Source organism: Lontra canadensis, unplaced genomic scaffold (genome assembly GCF_010015895.1).
Source record: "Lontra canadensis isolate GAN:19392208 unplaced genomic scaffold, GSC_riverotter_1.0 scaffold5, whole genome shotgun sequence".
In the NCBI taxonomy this organism is placed as follows: Eukaryota; Metazoa; Chordata; class Mammalia; order Carnivora; family Mustelidae; genus Lontra; species Lontra canadensis.
In genome coordinates, this window is record NW_022630999.1 from 15,293,802 (window position 1) to 15,315,104 (window position 21,303).

Here is a 21,303-nt window from a genome sequence, read left to right on the forward strand (position 1 = left end):
TAAGGCAGAGTCAGGATAGGGACGGCATTTCAAAGCAAGCAGAGGAATTTAGAATAGATACAGCCAGCAATAGGGAGGCATGAGCATGGGAATACCATAATAACAATGGAAATTCTACCTGGGGTGGCATGAGAAGGACAGGGGAAAAAGAAAGACGAGAGGGAGGAAGGCCAGCTAAAAGCTGTACGGCAATCCAGGAGTATATGTGTAAGACTGTGCGCTGTGATTTTGGCAAATGAGAGGTGAGGGGATATCGTGAATGACGTGGTATTTTAAAGATAGAAAAGAGAAAGCATCTTGACATATCGCAGATGAGGGATAAAAATAAGGAAGAGGCAATACTTATAGAAAATGAAGAGATAAAAGGGATTTAAGAGATCATTTTGTTCTCCTCCTCATTTTACTGCAAAGAAACAAAGGAGTAGTGATTCTACCAAGGTCACGTAGCAAGTTTGTGACAGAGTCAGAGGCCCTCCAGATCCCCGGGGGCAGACCGTGCTGCCATCATGACATTAACCTGACCTCTGATCTCTGAAGTCTGAAGTCGATAATCTGGAAACATCTCACTCTCAGCAACTTGCTGGATATGAGCCCCCACCTTCCACCCCAACTTTAAGAAGAAAAGTTGAAGAAGGGTTTCCCTGCATGCATATTTTTTTTCCTTCTTTGTCCTGATGGTTACACGATTGGCAGGTTTTAATATGTAACCCTACACTGTCCTTGTTAGGACAGATGCTAATCACAACCATGGCTCCATCTCCCTACATGGATGTCTCTCCGATCATCACATGGAGGGAGGGGGGGGAAAGCAAGGTGCGTAACTGTATCATTTTGTTTCAGTATCAAAATCTTCAGAAAAAAATTAGTTGCAATGATAGGGGCACATGGACATGTACTAAAAGAACAAAATCACTGAATTCATAAAAGTGATTAACACTAGGAAGGAAGGGAGGGAGGGAACTGAGACTGGGGAGAACTACCAGGGGACCTTCCTTGCCCCTGCAATGATTTTTTTTTTCTAAGATTTATTTATTTATTTGACAGAGAGAGAGACAGAGAGAGCACAAGTAGGCAGCAAGGAAGGCAGGGAGAAAGGGAAGAAGCAGGCTCCCTGTTGAGCAGAAAGCCTGATACGGGGCTCGATCCCAGGACCCTGAGACCATGACCTGAGCAGAAGGCAGAGGCTTAACCCACTGAGCCACCCAGGCACCCCTGATTTTTTTTTTTTAAGTAAGAGAATGAAATAAAAATATTCTGAAGTGGATATGGTGTAATGTAGAAATGTGTTAGAGCTAGATGGTGGGTTTATTGTTCTGAAATTCTCTATTATCAGTAAGTTCAAAATGCCTCACAAGCTTTCTAAAGTTCAAATATGAGGCATCATTCACTATTACCAGCATTCTCCCTCAATTTCCTATATTATACTCATGATTCACATTTACCAAAAGTGTTGAAAGTTAAAAACACCAGTGATCAATATAGGCAAATGTTCTCTCTCACATCCCCTGTTTAGGAGTGTAAGTCTGCTAAATTTCTTCAAGAAAGTGTTGACGATTATGGGGCAGCGCTAGAAGCTTTTAGGTCAATGAACTTTGACATGACTTACTCTGCGATCCTCTGTGAGCAACTATACTTTATTAAACAGCGGCCAGACTCTCCAAGGTTCCAGAAAGACAGACATGATGGCAATTGACCAGAACCAGCACCTCTCACCATGTGCACTGGGGAGATTTATGTGAGCCAATGAGAAGCATTACGGGGAACAGATGCCACAGGCAGAGCCCACGTGTGGGAATGCAGGTCACCTGAGGTGGCCAGAGCCAACATTCATCATCGTGTGACACCGCAGCAAACCAGCTAGGCATCTGTCCAGGGCTCAGTGTTACCAAGGGCCTCCTCCTTTCCTGCCTCCCTTCCCCTGAGGACTGCTGGTTCTCCCTGTTGATTCCCCCTTAAACAGTTGTAATGGCAGAAGCAGCCAGAAACAGGAGCACAGTGGAGCCAGGAATAGGGAGAAGGGTTGTAGGAATAGTCTTTACTAGGGAGCAATAAAACAGCCCACAAGTACTAAGGGGTAATCAGAAGCCAAACCGTTCACCAAATCCATGAGATGAATTATCTGATGTAATCCTCACCCAAAACTCCATGTGACAGATAGTCCCATTCAATCCAGTTTACAGACAGGAAAACTGAGGTTTGAAGAATGTAAGAGATTTGCCCAAAGTCGCAGAACTACAGAGTCACTCCAGGATATATCTCATACTTTGTTCCATTTCTCTAGGATAAATAGGGGAGCGTAACAGGGGGTCTTTATATCAACGGTCCTCAGACCTACAACATCCCTATCATCCTCCCTAGGGAAAGGCCCTGACAAGTGTAGAAAACAGTTTGGGGACATGGCATGAGAAGCCTCGATAAAGGAAATAGCAAGTTGACTCAGAGAAATAGTGGATTCAGGATGCCAACCACTTAGTGATGCCCCAAACCAGGTGAAACAATGAAATCACTGGATGATAATGTCCTAAGAACTCTGAGGATGCTTTCTTTGGTGTTGGTTGATTGGCTGGTTGGTTTTGAGCCTCAGAACTCTTGTACATGAAATCTTGGGCTGAGGACAGGATATCAGACAGAAGCAGATCTGCACCTGGGGCTCAGAGAGCCGGAGCAGAGCTGCCGAGGGCACCTCTGCAGGCCATGCCTACAATCCCTCCTCTTATAGATGAGCAAACAAAGGCCTAAGAGAGAGCTTGATGTGCTAGGGTCATAGAAGTATAATTAATACGGTTGACATTTCTTGTGCTTAATTCACTGTGTGTCAGGTCATTTTAAGTGTTTCACACATAGACTTAATCCCTACCACAACTCTATGAAGAATGCATAATGATATCACAAATCCACAGACAGGGGAACTAAAACAGAGAGGGTAAGTAAATTGCTCAAGTCAAGTCTAAGAACAACGATCAAGCCAGACACTGTGGCCTCAAAGACCCGGGGATTCACCATGATTATGCCTGCCCAAGTGTGGGTAGACTGAGTCAGATCTAGAACTCAGGTCCCTGGCTGGCAGACCAGGGATCCCTCATGTTTCCCTACACTCCATTCGGCATCTGCTCCTGTGGGGTACAATGGACACAGGATTTAGCGAAAGGATCTTAAAAGTTTCTGATTCTTAGAAATCTGGAGAAGCAAAATGTTTTCATAGCTAGAGGTTGTGCCTTTTGTGCCAAGGGCATCATTTACAAATCTGTTTGCCTTGGCTAGGGGTTCTCCTGGGTTCCCTGACCAAGGAACCACACGGTACTCTAGGAAGACATGGAATCCTAACAAGGGTTAGGAATGATTCCTTGGTGTGACGCTCTCCTATCTTCCAAGGAGTCCTCCCTGACAGCCACCTTCCTGCAAAGCTGCCACGCATCCTGATAAATTCTCTACTCAAGATGGCAGGGCCCCACCTTGGTCCTGCTCCTAAAAGAAGCAAGGAGCTTCCATTAGGGTGACTAACCACCTCGGTTGCCGGGGACTCTTCTGGTTTTAGCAGTAACTACACCCTGAGAAAGTCTTCGGGTCCAGGCAAACTGGAATGGCAGATCACCTGATGTCAAGTCCCAGATGACTTGACAATTTCTTAAGGCGACAGGTCTCCAAGGCTTCAAGTTGACGTAAAAAAAAAATAATTAAAAAAAAATCACACTCTAATAGGTAGGAGGTAGGAAATTGCACGTTTCTCTCTAGTGACAGCAACCCTGATTAAAATAGGTTTGAGTGACAGAGGCCAAATTTATGACCACCCATGGGCCCCAGAGGCACTCCCTGCCCGAGGTTCCTTCCTGACCTAGGGAATCCTGGGAAGAAAAGACGGAAGGGTTAGTCACACCCTGCGAGCTGAAGCCAAGACAGCACCGTCTCCTCACAGAGTGAGCTCAAAGTCTCTCTTCAGGAAAAGTAGACGTTTCCCAGGATCTACTCCCTTTTTACAAAGCCAGAATGACAAATACTGAATGAGGGAAGGAGAAGAGGGGGTCAGAAAGCAGAGCCATCTCCCCGTCTTTAGAAAAGTCGCTTTCCTTACCCAGCAGATCCCTGAGTCTTCACTGGACCAACCACCTCAAGCGAAGCCACAGGCCAAACCCAACCCCCCCCCCCCCCCCAGGAAACTCACCTGGGCCCCAGGACAGACTTGGCTCCCCGGGAATGCAGAAGCAGCCACCCATGTGTGTATCATTCTCCCCAGGCCAAGGCCCCTGGGAACACCAGCCAGAAGAGCACTGGGAGGGGACACCCTCCCGACAGTGTCCCTCCTCCCGCCTCCTCCCTGGCACACTAGGGACCAAAATCCAGCTCAGTGCACAATGGAGCCTTTGAGATCCTGCTGCTGCAGGAGGCCCAGGGAGGAGGGGAGGGGCAGCCCAGCTCTCAGGACCCAGAGTCAACCTCTCAGGCCTCTGACTGAGGAGCAGCGCTCCTCCCTGCCTCTCTCAGATCGCTTCAGGCCTATCAGGCTCTGGCACATTCCTCACATTCTAGGACTGAGATACACAGTCAGGTTCCTGCGGGGGAGGCCAGGGTGGGGGAGGAGGGCAGAGACCATCCCAGACATCCAGGCTGCTGTTCTCGTTCTCCCCGGACTGACTGGGCCCACACTGACTTGCCTGCCAATGAGAAAGCCATCCCCACCCAGCGTCTCCCTGGGCACACCTCCCTGGGCTCTCTGGGTAAAGGTGGGGCTGGAACCCCAGCAGCACGGGGGAGCGACTCCTCGCCAGTGAGTGTGCGGGGCCCCAGCCCCTGCTCCCAAAGCTTTAGTCAGAAAGGATCTGGAAAATAGCCCCAATGGACCCCAGCACCTTTACAGATGAGACGCTGGAGGACCACATCTGATAAGGCTCTGAGTATGCACAAAAACCTGGCCACCCCAGACCAGCCTCTTTCCCATTGTGGCCAAGGAGCTGAGCCGGAGAATACAGCAGACACAGCACAGAAAACTTCCCGTGACATCTTTCAAAGGAGGCAGAGAAAATATGGCTGAATGTCCACAAGACTGAGCAGAGACACGACTGATTTAGTGACCAAGCTCATGGGTCACTAATTACTTATTTTCTTAATGCCTAGAGCAAAGTTCGGTGGTGAGTGAACCAAGGAGGGAGGAGGGGCGGCCAACAGGATGCAAGGGTCTTAAGGGCTGGCGTGCGGGCTCCGTCTGGGCTGGCCTGGAGGTCAGTGTCACACACATTTTAAGGAGGGGGGTGGCCTGGCCATGTTCATGTTCTGGGAGGAGCACTGGGGTGATGGTGTGAAGGATGGCCCAGGGGTCAGTCTCCCTGGAGCCATCACGAGTGTCCACCGCACACAGCAGCTCAGCCTCAGGTGACAGAGTTCGTCTTCAGTTTCGATGCTGACTCATCTTGACTCCCCGGCACTGAATGCTTGCCACGGGCCTGGCACTCAGTATACACGACTGCATTTAAATCCCGTAACAGCCCCATAATGAAGGCCCTAGCAGCTCTATCCTAAGTGAGGAAACTCACAAAGAGAGGCATATAACTTGTCCAGAGCCCCACTACCTAGGATGTCACATTTGGGACTGGAGCCCCGTTTAATTGATTCCACAGATCAGGAGCTTTACTCTTCTGACATACGAGCTCTTTCTGTGACGATGATGAAAACAAGTACATGATCTGAAGTGAACCCTCAGAGCTTTCCAACCATGATGGAAGGCCCAGGAGAGGTGGGCTGGGGCAGGAAGTTGGGGGAAGGACAGACAGGATCTCTCTGATCACATGGGGATCATGTGGAGGATGTTTGCTCTGCACACATCTGCCTAAAGGATCTACTTCCCATAATGTCTCATGCCTTTTCCCTCACAAAGCAGTGTTTTAGGATGTTTTCTCAGACTTAAGATAAAAGAGCAAGAGTTTCTTGAGAAAATAGTCACTCAAAATTTTGGGAGGTACATGAGAATCGGACAATGAAGAGAAAGCATGGTTTAATGTGCACATGATGACCAATACTCAGATTTATCATTTCTCCTTGAGTAGCCTGCACACCATTCTTACACAGGTGCAGCAACAGAGGCCAAAATTGCACATGACCAAAACCAATGAAAAGAAGCCCATCTGTCCCGGATGACGCCCTGAGGCAGTTGGCTGAGACACACATTTTGGCAAGTCCATTCTGGATAAAGTCATTGCTTCTCTTGAGATGCAAGAAACTAGTGCTATCTTATATATGGGTAACTCAGATGGATTAGCCTGCACAAAGGGCTTTCCAGGCAGAGAGAGAAGCAGGTTCCAAGGCCCTGAGGCTGGACCATGGGTGTCAAGTGGAAGGAAAAGCATGTGTGGTTGGAGGCTATGAGGCAGGGCAGGATATAGAGATGTGCTTGGAGAAAGCAACTGTAGGCCAGATTGCATAAGACCTTGAAGGCTATCTAAGGACTTCAGCTTCTCCTGTGAGTGGGATGGGAGACAATGGAGGTTACTAAGTAAAGTTGTATCATGATAGACTTACAGCTTTAAAGGGTCACCCTGGCTGCTACTTGGAAAATAGGTTGGAGGTGACTGGGTGGCTAGATCAGTTGAGAGATAATGATGGCCTGCACCAGAGTGATAGCAGTGAACATCGTAAAAGGGGCTTAGATATTAGACATATTTCTGAGTGAAGAGTGTATTAACTGAGGCTCTCCAGAGAAGTAGAATCACTAGGGTATAAATATATCTGTGGTACAAGAAGGTCACTGCCCCACCTAAGAAGCCCCTGCTAGGCTTCAGGCAATGAAGACTATGGTGCCATGTTCCTCTGGTGAGTAGCCAGACATTCTGGTTTGTCATGGAAACCTGACATCAAGATTTGCATGTGAAGCTCCCAAACTTTTTAATGGTCACAGACTAGTCTCTCTTCAGCAGCACATACACTAAAATTGGAACGATACAGAGACCAACATGGCTTCTACGCAAGGAAGACCTGCACATTCGTGAAGCATCCACCATTTTGAGCATTGTATAGAACTGTGGAATCAGTATGTTGTTCACTGGAAACTAATATTTCACTGTATGTTAATTATACTTCAGTAAGAACAGTAAGAATTAAAAAAATGAATGCTCACAGACTAATTCAAAAAATCTTCCACAGCACTGTGTAGGTCAGTATTTCAGAGCAGACAAACATGCCCATAGTCCAGATCCAGCCCAAGAGCAGCCAGCTGGACCCTTCAGATGTAAAATTGAATTTTCTTTCCTGGGAAGTTCACAATCTAGTTGGGATAATAAAATATGGACTGTAGAACTATAACTCAAGGGGAAAGCTGGAAGACAATGTCATGGGTGGAATTCTGTCCCCTCCAAAAATGATATGTGGAGGACTTAACCCCCAGAAGGTGACTTTATTTGAAAATAGGATTGTTGAGGATATAATTATTTAAGTTGGGGTCATACTGGAGTGGGGAGGGCCCCTAATCCAAAATAACTGGTGTCCTTATAAAAAGAAAGTCCTCTGAGGACACCAACACAGAAGCAGAAGCCCTAGAAACAATGAGGGGAGTAGAGTTACACATCCACAAGCCAAGGAGTGCCGGGATTGCCAGCAAATCACCGGAAGTCAGGAAGAAGCAAGGGAGACTTCTCCCTGAAGCTTTCAAAGGGAGCAGAGTCATGCAGACTCCTTGATTTGGGATCCAGCCCCCAATAGACATGAGAAAATATATTTCTGTTGTTTGAAGCCCCCCAGTTCAGGCAGTTTCTTAGGACAGCCCCAGGAAACTCCACACTTCTGTGTTGTTACCACTCAGAGGTCAGTTTGGGCATTAAATTTGTGGCCAGAAGACTGAAGTTCAAATCCTGGCTCTGCCATTTCCAAGTTGTATGCTGTTTGGTATGGAGTCTCCTTTGCAAATAACAATGATGGCGATAGTCACGGCAAGATCACAAAAACAGTTTTGCCTCACAAAACAATTGTAAGGATTTAAAAAGTGTTTATAGGTGTTGATTTTTCACTTGTGCAAATCTTGTGTGTGTGTGTGTGTGTGTGTGTGTGTGTGTGTGATCACTGTTATACCAGTCTTTGGCATGTTGTCCATGCGTACGGCTCTGAGGAAGAAGGGACATCATTGGTGAGTAGAATGTACCTATCAGCCACGACAGAGACAAAATCTCAGTTCCTATCAGAAAGCCTACAAGGAAATGCATCCAAGTAAAACCAGGTCTTCCTGTCCTCAGATAATCAGGAAGATTCCTTTCATTACCTCGGGCAAAGAAGGCATCCAACCTAGCCACCCTAGCTGCATTTCTCTCCTTACTTCTTGACTGGCCATTGTTTTTGATAGACGCGAGTTTTGCAAGCAGTTCAGTTAGGAAAGAAAAATGAATCCGCATGCCCAACTGTTTTCATCACTATGGTATTTGGTTTTTGTGATTTAGTAAATCAGTTTCAAGCTTGAAATCAGTAAACCAAACTGTGATTTAGTAAATCAGTTTCAGGCAAAAGGAAATATATGTCTCTTTTGCAGGTGTTTTCATTGATAAATTTCACTGGGTGACCTTGAGAAAGTGAACCATTTGCCCTTCTGGGCTTTCCTTACATAAAGTCATTTTGTGTCCCCACCCATTCAGGTCTTGTTCCCGTGATGACTTTGTTCAAGTTCCTCTGGCAGTGGGGTCCCCAGATCTCCATCCTACTATGCAGCAAAACTGTGTGTTCTGTACACAGCTCTGAGACACTGTCCCCTCCTTTGTTTCATGTATTGTTCTTCTGCTAATGGATCCCAAGCTTACATTAGCCTACAGGAGTCAGGAGATAGAGATCCCATTCTATCCACTTGGAGAGATTTATCAAGATTCAGGTTCCTAGATCTTACCCAGCCCCAGTGAAACAGAAACACTGATTAGACCCATTCCATGTAATTCTAATGTGCATCCAGATTTCAGCAAATAATGCCCCAGGGGTTTCTTTCACAGGGATGAAGGACAGGCCCAGGTGTAGACTTCAGGGGTCTTAATGTCCATCTAGCTCTCCTTTTCTTAATCTTCTGATCTAAGCCAAAGTTTTTTTTTTCTTTAAAAATTTTTATTTATTTATTTATTTATCAGAGAGAGAGAGAGAGAGCAAGGATGCACAAGCAGGGTGAGTGGCAGGTAGAGGGAGAAGCAGACTCCCCGTTGAGCAAGGAATCCGATGTGGGACTTGATCCCAGAACCCTAGAATCATGACCTGAGCCGAAGGCAGATACTTAGCCAACTGAGCCACCCAGGAACCCCTGATCTACTCCAAAGTTAGTTAAAAGCCTTAACCATAAGGGTGGACCACATGCAGGGACTCTGGCTCTCTCAAAGAAAATAATGTGAGGGGGCAACTGGGTAGCCCAGTCACTTGGGTCATGGACTCTTGGTTTCAGCTCAGGTCATGATCTCAGGATCATGGGATGGAGTCCCAAGTTGGACTCCATGCTCAGCATAGAATCTGCTGGAGATTCTCTCTCTCCTTCCCCCTCTTTCCCTCCCCACTGTGTTCTCTCCCTCAGATGAATAAGTAGATCTTTAAAAAACAGACAAAAGGAAAAAAAAAGAAAAGAAAAGAATGTGAGGTGAGAGAGTCCCTCTCATCGTCAAGGTTCAGCATCCACAAATAACCAAAAATTGATGTAATCATTCAAGAGTTCCTTGTTGATTAAATCCTCCATCTTACTATATCCTCACACTTGTATCAGTAACATGAGTTGGACCCGCCATTTTGTAAGCGATGAAAGAGTTGTGTGAGAACAGTCATGTGACTTCTCCAAGGTCTTACTGCTAGTAACTGACAGAAATAGCTTTCTCAAACATTTCAGCCAGCACCAGCATACACAGTAGGCTTCACCACTTAAGACAGCCAGGAGTAAATAACCAGACACATATACACAGCATCCCAGCCCCCAACCCCTCCCTCCAGCAACATCTGTCTAGCAATAAAGATCAGAATTGTCTCAACCTTCACAGAACCACATATGTGCAGAGGTCAAGCAAATGAGAAAAACAAGTTTATCATACATGGTCTTAATTTAAGAAGGTTTCAACAATATGTGAACATGCAGAGAAAGTAGGAAAGGAAAACCATTTAAATACAATGGGCCAGTGTTTCTCAAACTTAAATATGGATATTAATTATCCAGCATGACAGGCAGAATAATGCCCCCCAAAGATATCTGTACCCCCAGAGCCTGTGAATATGTTACTTTACCTGGCTCAAGGGACTTTGATGATAGGATTAAGTGGAAGAACTTGAGAAAGGAACATTGTTTGGATCATCTAGATGTGACAGCAAGGACAGTGGGAAGGTCAGAGTCAGAAGAAGACAAGACAAGAAAACTAGAAGCCAGAGGTCAGAATCAGAGAAAACGATCTGAAGATGTCGCTACAATGTTGGTTTTAGATGGAACCGTGGGGCCACAAGGCAAGGAGTGTGGGAAGCCTCTAAAAGCCGGAAAAGGTGCAGAATGGATTCTCCTCTAGAACTTCCAAGAGAAACACAGCCCCGCCAACACCTTGATTTTAGCCTAGTGAGACCCACTTCAGACTTCTGACATTTGGAACTACGAGATTAATTAAGCTCCTTGATCAGTGTAAACTTTTGGATTGGTAGCTTAAAAAAAAAAACTCAGTTGTACAAATACAAGTTGTGAGAGATATAGCCAGGCATCTATTTGAAAAAAAGAACTAATAGTTCTAAGTCTGGGTGTTCATTTATCATCTCCCCTTCACATTTCTGCTGCCCTGTTTCCACCATGCGACACAGTGCCTGACATAGAATAGGCCCTCTTATGTGAAGGAAGGAAGGAACGAACGAATGAACAAACGAAAACAAAATTAAGAAAATTCTTAGTTCCTTTTTCTTAATTTTCTGAGACTGACCTCTATGTTCCAAGCAGATGAAATCAATCTGAATACAGATCTTTCCCATCCCTGTTCAAGATTTCTCCCCCAATCCTAAAAAGCCTTGTGGTCCGTTCCCAAGAAGCAGACTCTGAGGCGGAAGATTGGCAGGTAAGAAGCTTCTGGAGTTGTGCTCGCAGGATCCCTGGGGGTGGCGGTGCAGAAAACAGAGGATGAGTGGCCTGCAACGCAGACTCAAGAGAGTCCCCAGCTGGTTCCCACAGGGAGCTCAGGGGTCGGTGGGTCATGCAGAGTCATCCTGGGCCAAGGGCTCCTGATTAACAACCAGTCACTGAACCGGCTACACCCTCATAATGGCCAGTCATTGAGGGCAGCTGCCCCCCGTGGGGAGCATGGACTGGAGATGGCGCTCTTCTGTTGGAGGTGAGCCCCAGAGAGGGATCGGCTGAGAGCCGTCGACCTTGAAAGCTTCCAGCAACGGGGTAAGGAGTGGGCCAGTCGTGATAGGTGGAGCTCCAGACTCCACAACGTTCACCACGCATGCCTTCTGTTTCCTCGGGTGCTGGGGGAAGGAGACTATTAAATCAAGCAAAGCCCGGAATAGAGCTCTGTGTCACACCAGTATGAACTAGAGAGGAATAGAGATTCAGAGAGAAGAATACCGATGTGGAAGAGTCCAGAAGGAGGGAAACTGGGACGGCCTTGAGGGTGGGCGCAGAGCCTGTCTTGGAGATAGGATTCCTCTGAGGTGGGACGTGTGGGGAGGTGTCGAGAGTACGGAGGAGTGAGGTGCGCGTTCAGAGCAACTCATGGGTGAAGGCCACAATGTAACCAGGGAGAAGGAGAACAAGGGGGTCCACGGGGGGTAAGCATAATAAGAAGCTGATCAGAAAAGAATGGGTGGGTCGCTGGAACCCAGTCATGGGGTGTTATATCTTTCTTCTAGGAGCCTCAAAATGGAGCAGGGACAGCACACAACAGTTCAGAGCTGACAAAGCAAGGGTGTCAGGGGGCACTAGCATGCAAGAATCTGGAGGGCCAGTGAGATGGTGACTGAAACGGGCCACCCTGGAGTCAGGCTCGATGAGGAGGCCCAGAGGGACGTACGGAGATAGGAGATCAGAGAGACCACGTCACAAAGTCCTAAGGAGACCGTCCAGCAGCTTGGACAATTTTGGGGAGTGGGTGAACCAAAAGGTGGAAGCTGCCAAGCGGAATTTCAGAGATCATGTCTGTAGCGGTGGAGGGTGAAGAGGAGCCCGTGCAGGGCGTGGCAAGGAGTGATGTCCTGCAGGAAGGCCAGGTACTCTGTTTAAAACAGTGTCATCACAACCACGGTCATGTATGTGTGCAAAAGTTCAGACTGCATATTGAATAAAAGGTGAGTCCACTTTCAAACCACTTGGCTCCTAACCAAAGCCCGGTCCCCTCCCTGAAGGCAACCACAGGCAATTTGCAGTATCCTTCCAAAGTCTGGTTCTGCATTCTAGACCACACTTGTCTGATCCCATCTCTGGAGGGTAAATTATATATACATGGATTCTATACACATGGTTTATATACATAATACACTTATTCCCTAGAGGATCATCTTATATATAATATCATATATCTTAATAGGCTCCTGCTTCACTCTTGGCCTGGATTTAGCCCACATTGTGAGAATGACAATCCTCACCTGGCCTGTTTTGCTTGACTCTTGGCTGGAGCCACAACTTAGAAAGATGGGAACTCCTGTGGGAAAGAGAGGCTTCAGGAGGGCAGCCCCAGCAACAGGCATGGGCAAAGCTGTCCCAGAAAGGGCCCCTCTTTCCCCTGCACAAAATCAGAACAAGTGAGTCCCGATGGGTTAGGCATGTGGATGGCTATCATTTTCCTATTTCTGGGTGAGAGTTGTTAGCCTTGCTTCCTGGAATCTAAACAAAGTTCAAAACAAAATTCTAAACAAAGGGATCCTCTGCTTTCCCAGATCTCAAGTCCATTCCCTGAGAGGAGGGAGCCAAGATACTCCTCCTCTGATGATTTTCCCAGCAGAGCCCCAGGCCTTCCTCCTGCACCTTCCTGGTCCAATTGTTGTGAACATCCTCATGGGGATAGATTTTTATTCCTATTAACCCCTTTCTTCACATCCTCATAATGATGCAAGGAAAAGATTGTTTTCTCAATAGAAATTATTCGGGGCTTTTAGATGGCCCACAGTTCAATGGTCTCCCCTAAAAGCCTGATCTATCAGCATCCAGCTGAGCAAGGTGAAAAAGAGTCTAGACCAAGGTGAGGGGCCCCACATCCAAGCCTGATGCTGTGCCTGCCTCAGCGGGAGGCTGAGAGGCTGCTTGGTGGATTGAGGGTGAGGTTCGTCAGCTGTCAAATGGGAAAGGAACTCTTGACATAAGGGTTTTCCATAGCGGCTGTGAAGAGAAAAGTAGAAAGATCCCTGAAAGCATTTTGTTAATTTGAAGCACTGGGAAGCATGGTATGTGTTTCTTTAAACTGAGTCCACACAACTGGGGGAAACATTTGGTCAGAGAGAGGGAAATTCATCTTATCCTGGAATAAAGGGAAAGAATTCAAGACCAGGTCACCTTCCTCTATGAAGTTAGGCTGCTTTGAAAGCCCTTTCATTCAGATCCTCATAAGCCTGTGAAAGGAAGAGGCAGGGTGAAATGCTTATTGCATTTTCAAGAGAAGGGATGGAGACTGAGAAGGAGGCCTGCTCTCCTCAGCCAGGTCTCTACATGAGTGCTTCTCTGCAAGGAGAGGGAAACCTGGGACAAAGACCAGCTTCATTTAGCATCCTTGTAATTGGCCGAGAGGAAGGACCACGCCCTGCAATCCACAGGACAACAGAGCTTCCCGAGCATTCCCAGGCAGGGAAAGGCTAACAGAAACAAACTGTGGGAAGGTCCAGCAGGCCTGCATGAAAAGAGAGCTGATGGGCTTGTCACATGGGTAGGTATACGTGAATAACGATAATGCAAGTTAACATACATGGACAATTTCATTCAGATGCACCACATGAGTATTTTAAAGGATTACTCATTTAACACACACAACCACCCGGAGAGGCAGGTCCTATCATTATCTCCATCTAAAGATGAAGAACTTGAGGGTCTAGGAAGCCAAGTAGATTTCCAAAGTTTGCATAGTTGGCAAGTGGTAGAGTCGGGATTCAGAACTCAGTGGACTGAATCCAGAGCTGGGCTCTTGACTGGGACACCACTGAGTATTCCTAATCTTTCATCTGGCAAAGAATGATACAATCTACATTTGTAGAGTCCTGGAGTAGGAAGAGTGGAAGAAATCCTGAAGATGACCTGAGGATTTCATTCAAAAGAGTTGATTAAGCACAAACTATGGGCAGGCACTAGGTTGGGATCTAGGTTGGGGTGGAGAGAGTAGCCCACTGGTAGAGTCAACAGACAGGGTAACTTCTTTCATGGAGCTAACATTTCATTGGAGGAGAAAGATAACAAATAAGCAACAAATTAATTAACAACAGAAGTGGAAGGGGGACAGGTAAAGCGCAGAAAATGCCAGGATATAACATCACAGGCTTGGGAAACCCCTGATTTCTCCATCCACTTGTCCAGCCACCACCTTTTACATTTGAAGAAAACTCAAGTAGAAAACTTATACTCTGGAAGCTACAAAACATCATTGAAAGAAATTAAAGATCTCAGTGAAGGAAAAACATCTATGTTCATGAATCTGGAAGACTTAATTTTGTTAAGATGGCAGGACTCCCCAAATTAATCTATAGATTCAACATAATCTCTATCAAAATCCCAGCAGCTTCTTCTCTGGAAATTGACAAGCTGACACTAAAATTCATATAGAGACTTAGGAACCCAGAATGGCAAAAACAGTCTTGAAAACAAAAGGCAAAGTTCTCAATTTTATACTTTTTGATCTCAAAAGTTACTGTAAAGCAATGGTAATCAAGACAGTGAAGTACTAATATAAGGATAAATCATTGTAATAGAATTGAGCCCACATCAATTGATTTTCCACAAGGGTACCAAATCAATGGAGGAAAAAAATAGTCTTTCAACAAATGGTGCTGGGAGAATTGCAAAAGAATGAAGTTGGATCCCTACCTCACACTGTATATATAAATTAACTCACAGTAATGGAAATAGAGCATTGCCTTTAACTAATGAAATTGGTTCATTTTGATAATGAGGCAGCTTTTGGCCTTCTGAAGAAAGTATCAAATTTTGGCCCTCAAAAGGCCTTGGAAAAAAGAGCCCACATTTTCCTTGTGACCCTCCAGGGAAAGCTAAGTTGGTCACCAACCCCTCTAACCGAGCTAAAGTAATCCAAGTCTTCCTTTTCTGAGGGACTCCTCAACCACATTATATCCTCAAACCTCAGTATGGTTAAGAGGTTGGTCAGGCCTGGCTTCCTATTCACCTTGCTTCCACTAAGTATAAAACAACATGCTCTATGTAACCCTGTTTTTTTTTTCTTATACAAATTGTACCAAACAACTATTATCCATGTTATCGGCTAAATTGTGACCATATCTCCAAATTCATGGATAGGACTAGAACAACCCTATTTACAGTTAAAAAGACCCTATTGATCTTGAGGAGTTTGGCCTCAAATCAGTTTGGCCTGATTGTACAATCAGCTGGTAGCAGATGTTATATCAATATGGGCAACCTACAGAGAAGCAGGCCCACTCCAATTTTCTGTCATTTTCTGAAACCTAAAGAGAACATCTCATATCATCACTGAAAATGCTAGCATTTCTTGCACCTGAATTATAAGGCTCAAGGAGGGTGGGGAGAAGAGGGGGAGTCACTGCAAGGCCTCAGACCTGCGACTTCTTGCCCTTCACAATGGGAGGTGGTAGAAGACCATCACCCCTCACTCTTCATGGCTGAATCCTGACTCATCATCTCATTGATTCATAACATAATTATGCTCACAAGTAAGTAGCACTGTCACTAGCTCATCAGTGTGGACCTGGACAGAACATTTGCCAAGTAGGTTGAAGTCAGAATGAAAATGTCCCTCCCACTAGCACTTTCTATTAGAAAACAGAACAAAGCCCTTTCCCTAACCCTATCCTTTTGAGACTACACGGCCCCCACTTTCATAAGAAATAGAGAAAAGGTTACCATATATGTAAAGGTTAGAAAGGGTCCATTAGATGCAATTTCTTTATACTTCGGCAATTTCAGCAAAAAATCGAGGGACGGGTGATACAACGTTGACAAACCATGAAGCAAGGCTGACTCAAGTCAGAAGGAAGCTTGTACAGCTGTTACAACAAGTTCATTGTGCAGCATTAAGGAAAGAAAGAATTGCTATGGGATGGGAAGTGGGGTTGAAGGAATGTCAGGGGGCTGGAAGAAAATTATCATAAACAATAGAGATCTTTATGCCTGTCGTGCTAGGCACAAGCCAAGCTTGGCTAAAACTAACTTTGCTAGCCAAGCTGGGCTCAAATTAGCTTTCCTGCTGGTAGAGTTAGCATAGAAATAAAGAATTCTTGAACTAGAAGTTCTTTTAGGAAAGAACCAGTCTAGAACATATCTATCTAGCTTTTAAAGCCCCATCTATCTGAAAAGACTTTTCTTTTAGCTCAGAATCATTTTTTTAGAAGAGATATAACTTGGATCTCAATAATTAACAACAAAGATCACTTACTGCATGCTTATTTTGAACCAGGCATGGAGTGCTTTGTGTATGTCTCATTTGTCCCCACAATAGTCCAGCGAGTCAGCACTGTAATTGTTCCCTTTTTACAGGTGAAGAAACTGAGGTACACAAGGATGAAGTACTTGCCAGGGTCACCCAGCTTGGTTGCTATAGCGTAGGACACAAGAAGAGTTTCCCTGTTGGAAGCAGGGTAGATGGCAGGGTTCAGAGTGAGGAAACTGTCACTATCCCCGCAGCTCATCCTGCTCGCCCCACAGCTCACATGACCCTGTTTGAAGACCTCTGATAAGAAAACTGGGAGATGGAAGTAGAAAATGGCAGCAGCAGCTGGGTCCCAACTTTCTGGGCTGCTAGGTCGGTCCAGGGCACAGCTGCGGCTGCCTGTGTCTCATGGTAGTCATGGCGAGGAGGGGTCAGCTCACAGGGGGAAGGCCCTCACCTACTCTGTGACACTCCCCAGCATGGGGGTGAGCGTGCTGAACGTCTTCCTGAAGTCACATCACGGAGAACAGGAAAGACCCCAGTGCGTCACTTACCCTGTCTCCACAGGAGAGCCAAGCTCTTTCCCTGGGGAGATGGTAATCAGACTCTATCCTTAACCCTCGTGAGAATCCACTTCTGACCGGCTATGAGGAGATGAATAAGGAGAACCCAGACCACTACCCAGTGGGAACCACAGCATTGGTTTGAACCATTACTCTGCCCAGGGACCAGTAAAGTATATGGGACCTTAACCTCACTTCCTTACTTATATCAAGTGATGACCCATATACTGAGCTTCCATCGCTTTGCTTATGGCAGGAGATGGCTTAAATAAATAACCTAGATTGTTCTACTGGGGAAAAAAAAAAATAAAAGAAGAAGGAAAGAAAACCAGAAGGTAAACTGAGTCACTAAAGGTCAAGGAAGGATAAAAATGTGACAAAGATAAATATTTTAATACATACTTACTTTTAAAGAAAGAAAGAGAAATCCTTAGGATCCAGAAACAACCATAGAAATTGAAGGCCTATGAATAAATGGGAGCAGATGCCATGGATCCCTGGGGGTTCTCAGTCAGATGAGTCGGAGCTGGGGCTGGAATTCTAATTCCCCTTCCTCCTTCCTAGAGATGACTTTGGGCTTAGGTCAAGCAGGGAGCTGGAAGGTTGCTCCCTGCATACAACTTGAAGTCTGGAAGTGTTGCTATTCCATCAAAAAGGGATTTGAAAACTTCCTCCCACCTTCCAAGGACACCCCAGAGGAGCTATGCGTCTGCCTGAGGACTTGTGTGGAAAAATCAAAACCCAGTCGTGCTTCTTGAGAAGGTATGAGATCTGAATTTATCCTAAAGGCTCTAGGTATGCCAGTCAAGGGGCAAAAACTAGCCCCTGGATGTTAATTCTCTAGAGAGACAACAGACACAATCCCAAAAACTACTCTTCCACAGTGTAGGGTTCATGAGAAACCCAATTTTTTTTTAATGTTAAAGAGTAGCTCAGAGTATGGTTGACCCTTGAATAACACAGGTTTAAACTGCATGGGTACACTTAAGTGTATTTTTGATAAATAGAGTACTGTAAATGTATTTTCTCTTCCCTATGATTTTCTCTTTTTTTAAGATTGTTTATTTATTTATTCATGAGAGACAGGGACAGAGAGGCAGAGGGAAAAGCAGACTCCCCACTGAGCAAGGAGTCCAATGTGGGACTCAATCCCAGGATGCCGGGATCATGACCTAAGCCAGAGGCAGATGCTTAACCATCTGAGCCCCCCAGGCACCCCTCTCTTATTTTTTCTTTTTGAAGATTTTATTTACTTATTTGACAGAGATCACAAGTAGTCAGAGAGGCAGGCAGGGGGCAGGGGAAAGGGAGCAGGTTCCCTGCCAAGCAGAGAGCCCCATGCGGGGCTCCATCACATGACCCTGAGATCATGACCTGAGTTGAAGGCAGAGGCTTTAACCCACTGAGCCATTCAGGCACTGCCTTCTCTTTTTTTTTTTTAACTCAAAACATTTAATTGGCTGATTTCCACAATCTGTACATGAAATTTCTAATCATCACAATTCAGTGAAGTACAAAATGGTACATTTTAAGCTGCAGGAAGGGAAGGCAAGCAATTGTGGTGGCTGGTCCAAGGGTAGGAGTGGGGGAAGGTTTCTTTTTAAACCAAACCCCTCATTTCAGTGTGCAAAGAACTTACTCTGATCTCTATTAAATTGTATTGAAAACAAGTGGACTAAATAAAAAGCAAATACTACTCTGTGTTGGGGTGGAAATAGGAAGAAAGAACGAGTCCTTCAAAGCAGGAGGGAGACAATTGGGGGAAGGTTCTGTGGTTCACGCTGCTTCATTTCTACTTTCGGTTGTCTCAGGAAGGGTCAGTTTTTCTTCTCTTTCTGCACCTTTGGATATGCTTGGAAGGTTCACCAGCTGCCCACACGATCATCTCGAGTTTCCCCAAAGTTTTTCTACCACTCCCTTTCTCATTTGGCTTTTTCTCCAGCTTCTATCTCTTCTTCCCTTTGTTGCTTCCTTTCATGCATCTCTCTGGCTTCTCTTTCCTTTTAATTTCCAGGTCAGCAAAGAGTTTTATGGTCTGTTCTTTGTTCGTTTTTTTTTTTTTTAAGATTTTATTCATTTATTTGAGACCGAGAGAGAGAGCGCAAGCGCACCCGTGCATGCACACGAGGAGGGGAGGGGCAGAGGGAGAGGAAGAAGCAGACTCCCCACTGAGCAGGAAGCATGTTAGAGGTTCTATCCCAGGTCCTTGGAATTATGACCTGAGCCAAAAGGCAGGCGCCCTGGTCTGTTCTTATACACTGCTTGTTTGAACAGCTCAGAATCATCCTCCCCCACATTTGTGGGTTTTCCTTCGCCCTTCATTGCTTCTTTCACTCTCTGTGTGATCTGTGTATTCTTTTCCTGCTTGAATGAGATCCACAGCCTTTTTCTTTGGTTCCTGACCCAGGAGCAACTTGTAAGCTTTGTCCACAGCCTCAAAAGACTTTTGTGCTGTCAACATCATCTCGATTCCAGTCAAGATACACTAATATGGAGCACTGTCGAAACTTCTTTTTTATTCCTTCATCCGTCACTTCAGGATCCATCTGAAGAACCTCAAATGGGTTCAAAGTGAAGTTAGAGGAGCCAGAAGAGGTGGTCTTTCAAGCTGATTTTTGGATGTTAGAACTAAATCTCTCTTCTCTATTCGTTTCATTTCATTGTAGAAGGTCATAAATGCTTCCTCAGGGCTCCTTCTCCCAGCAGGAGCCCCGCTCTTTCCTGGGGTCACCATTTCTCCTTCCTGATGATTGTCTTAACTACGTTTTCTTTTCTCAAGCTTACTTTATTGTAAGAATACAGTATATAATACATAGAACATACAAAATATGGGTTAATCAACTGTTTATGTTATCAGTAAGGGTTCTGGTCAATAGTAGGCATTAATAGTTAAGTTTGGGGGATATAAAAGTTACACACGTATTTTTAACTGTGCAATGGGTCAGCATTCTTAACCCCTGCATTGTTCAAGGGTCAACCGTAGATCACAGAGAGATACAAATCACACAAGGAAATTAACTACTGAGACAGAAAACCAGCAGATGCAGCCAGCCCATATATCAGCATTGCAAGAATGGGAAATAATAGACTTGGAAATGAAAGAATAAGCAGGTCAAAGTAATTTAAAATATTTTTAAACTGGGGCACACAGGTTCAGTTGGTTAAATGTCTGACTCTTGATCTTGGCTCAGTTCTCAATCTCAGGGTTGTGAGTTCAAGCCCTATGTTGGACTCCACACTGGGCATGGCCTACTTAAATATTATATATATATATATATGTTTAAACTTAGGAACCATAATGAAAGAATAGACTATTATGAGAAGAGAAAGAGACAGATTTGATAAATAGCAAAATTCAACTCCTGGAAACAAAAAACAAAGTCCTTCAATTAAGGACTCACTGGATAAGTCAAACAAAAGATTCAGCATAGCAGAGGAAAAAATTCATGAACCCGAGCACAGATCTGCAGAAATCACTCAGAATGTAGCATAGGGAAACAAGTAAATGGAAGAATTAACCAAGAAAGATGGAAGATAGAATGAGATGTCCAGCATAACTACTAAAACTTCCACAGGAGGGACTCACGAGTCAGTATTCACAAGGAAAATGATGGAGAATATTCCAGAATTGAAGACATGAATCTTCAGATTGAAAATGCACACCAAGTTCTAAAGAGGGTAAGTAAAAATAACAGGTCTTGTTAAATATGATTTCTATTTCTTTAAAGGCTTTGTGTGTTCAGGTCTTTCCTCCCAATCCTTCTTTCTGGATTTAATTTCTACTTCAACTAAATGTTCAATTTTATCGAATGAAAGAACTAAAGAAAAGTATAAGAATATAGATTAATAAGATAAAAAGCAAATACTATATAAAGGAGGAAAGAATAGCAATAAATGATAAAATCAATGAGATATTTCTGTGTTTTTAGAGTTCACATCCTAGGTGCTCTTGTTGTAGAACTGGTTACTGCTTGCTTCTGTGACAAACAGACTACTTTCCCATGTGCAGATCAGAAATCCACTTCTGGGTCATTTCACTCTCAGTGAACTGTCTATGCAGTCAGTAAAGTTGCCCAGGGAGATAGACCAGCACAGGGAGGGAGGCTGTGGGAAGTGGAAGGAGACCAGCAAATGCCAGAAACCTGACACCAAATCAAAGGAACACAGACTAACAGTGACACCCAGTGGCCAGACCACCTGCATAGCCCACAGGATGATTCCCAGGACCT

At 45.0% G+C, this 21,303-nt stretch overlaps 1 protein-coding gene, 1 non-coding gene and 1 pseudogene across 5 annotated transcripts in view; 1 reads left to right on the plus strand and 2 right to left on the minus strand.

Annotated features, from left to right (window-relative positions):
* The window catches only part of SH3TC2 (SH3 domain and tetratricopeptide repeats 2), a 51,993-nt gene extending 47,311 nt beyond the window's left edge, over positions 1–4,682 (minus strand). For 3 of the 4 annotated variants that reach the window (XM_032851491.1, XM_032851489.1, XM_032851492.1), the window contains exon 1: positions 4,432–4,682. In XM_032851491.1, coding sequence (XP_032707382.1) covers positions 4,432–4,510 — 79 coding nt within the window. In that variant the 5' untranslated portion in view covers positions 4,511–4,682. Of the gene's footprint in view, positions 1–4,159; positions 4,357–4,431 lie in introns of those variants that run through there. The other variant, XM_032851488.1, reaches the window with a different exon arrangement.
* A 2,205-nt stretch (positions 4,683–6,887) lies between these two features.
* Positions 6,888–6,990, plus strand: LOC116864466. The gene has a single exon (XR_004382022.1). It is a non-coding gene; the product is annotated as a U6 spliceosomal RNA (small nuclear RNA).
* Positions 6,991–18,810: 11,820 nt separating this feature from the next.
* LOC116864416 lies at positions 18,811–19,808 on the minus strand (annotated as a pseudogene).
* Positions 19,809–21,303: the final 1,495 nt, after the last annotated feature.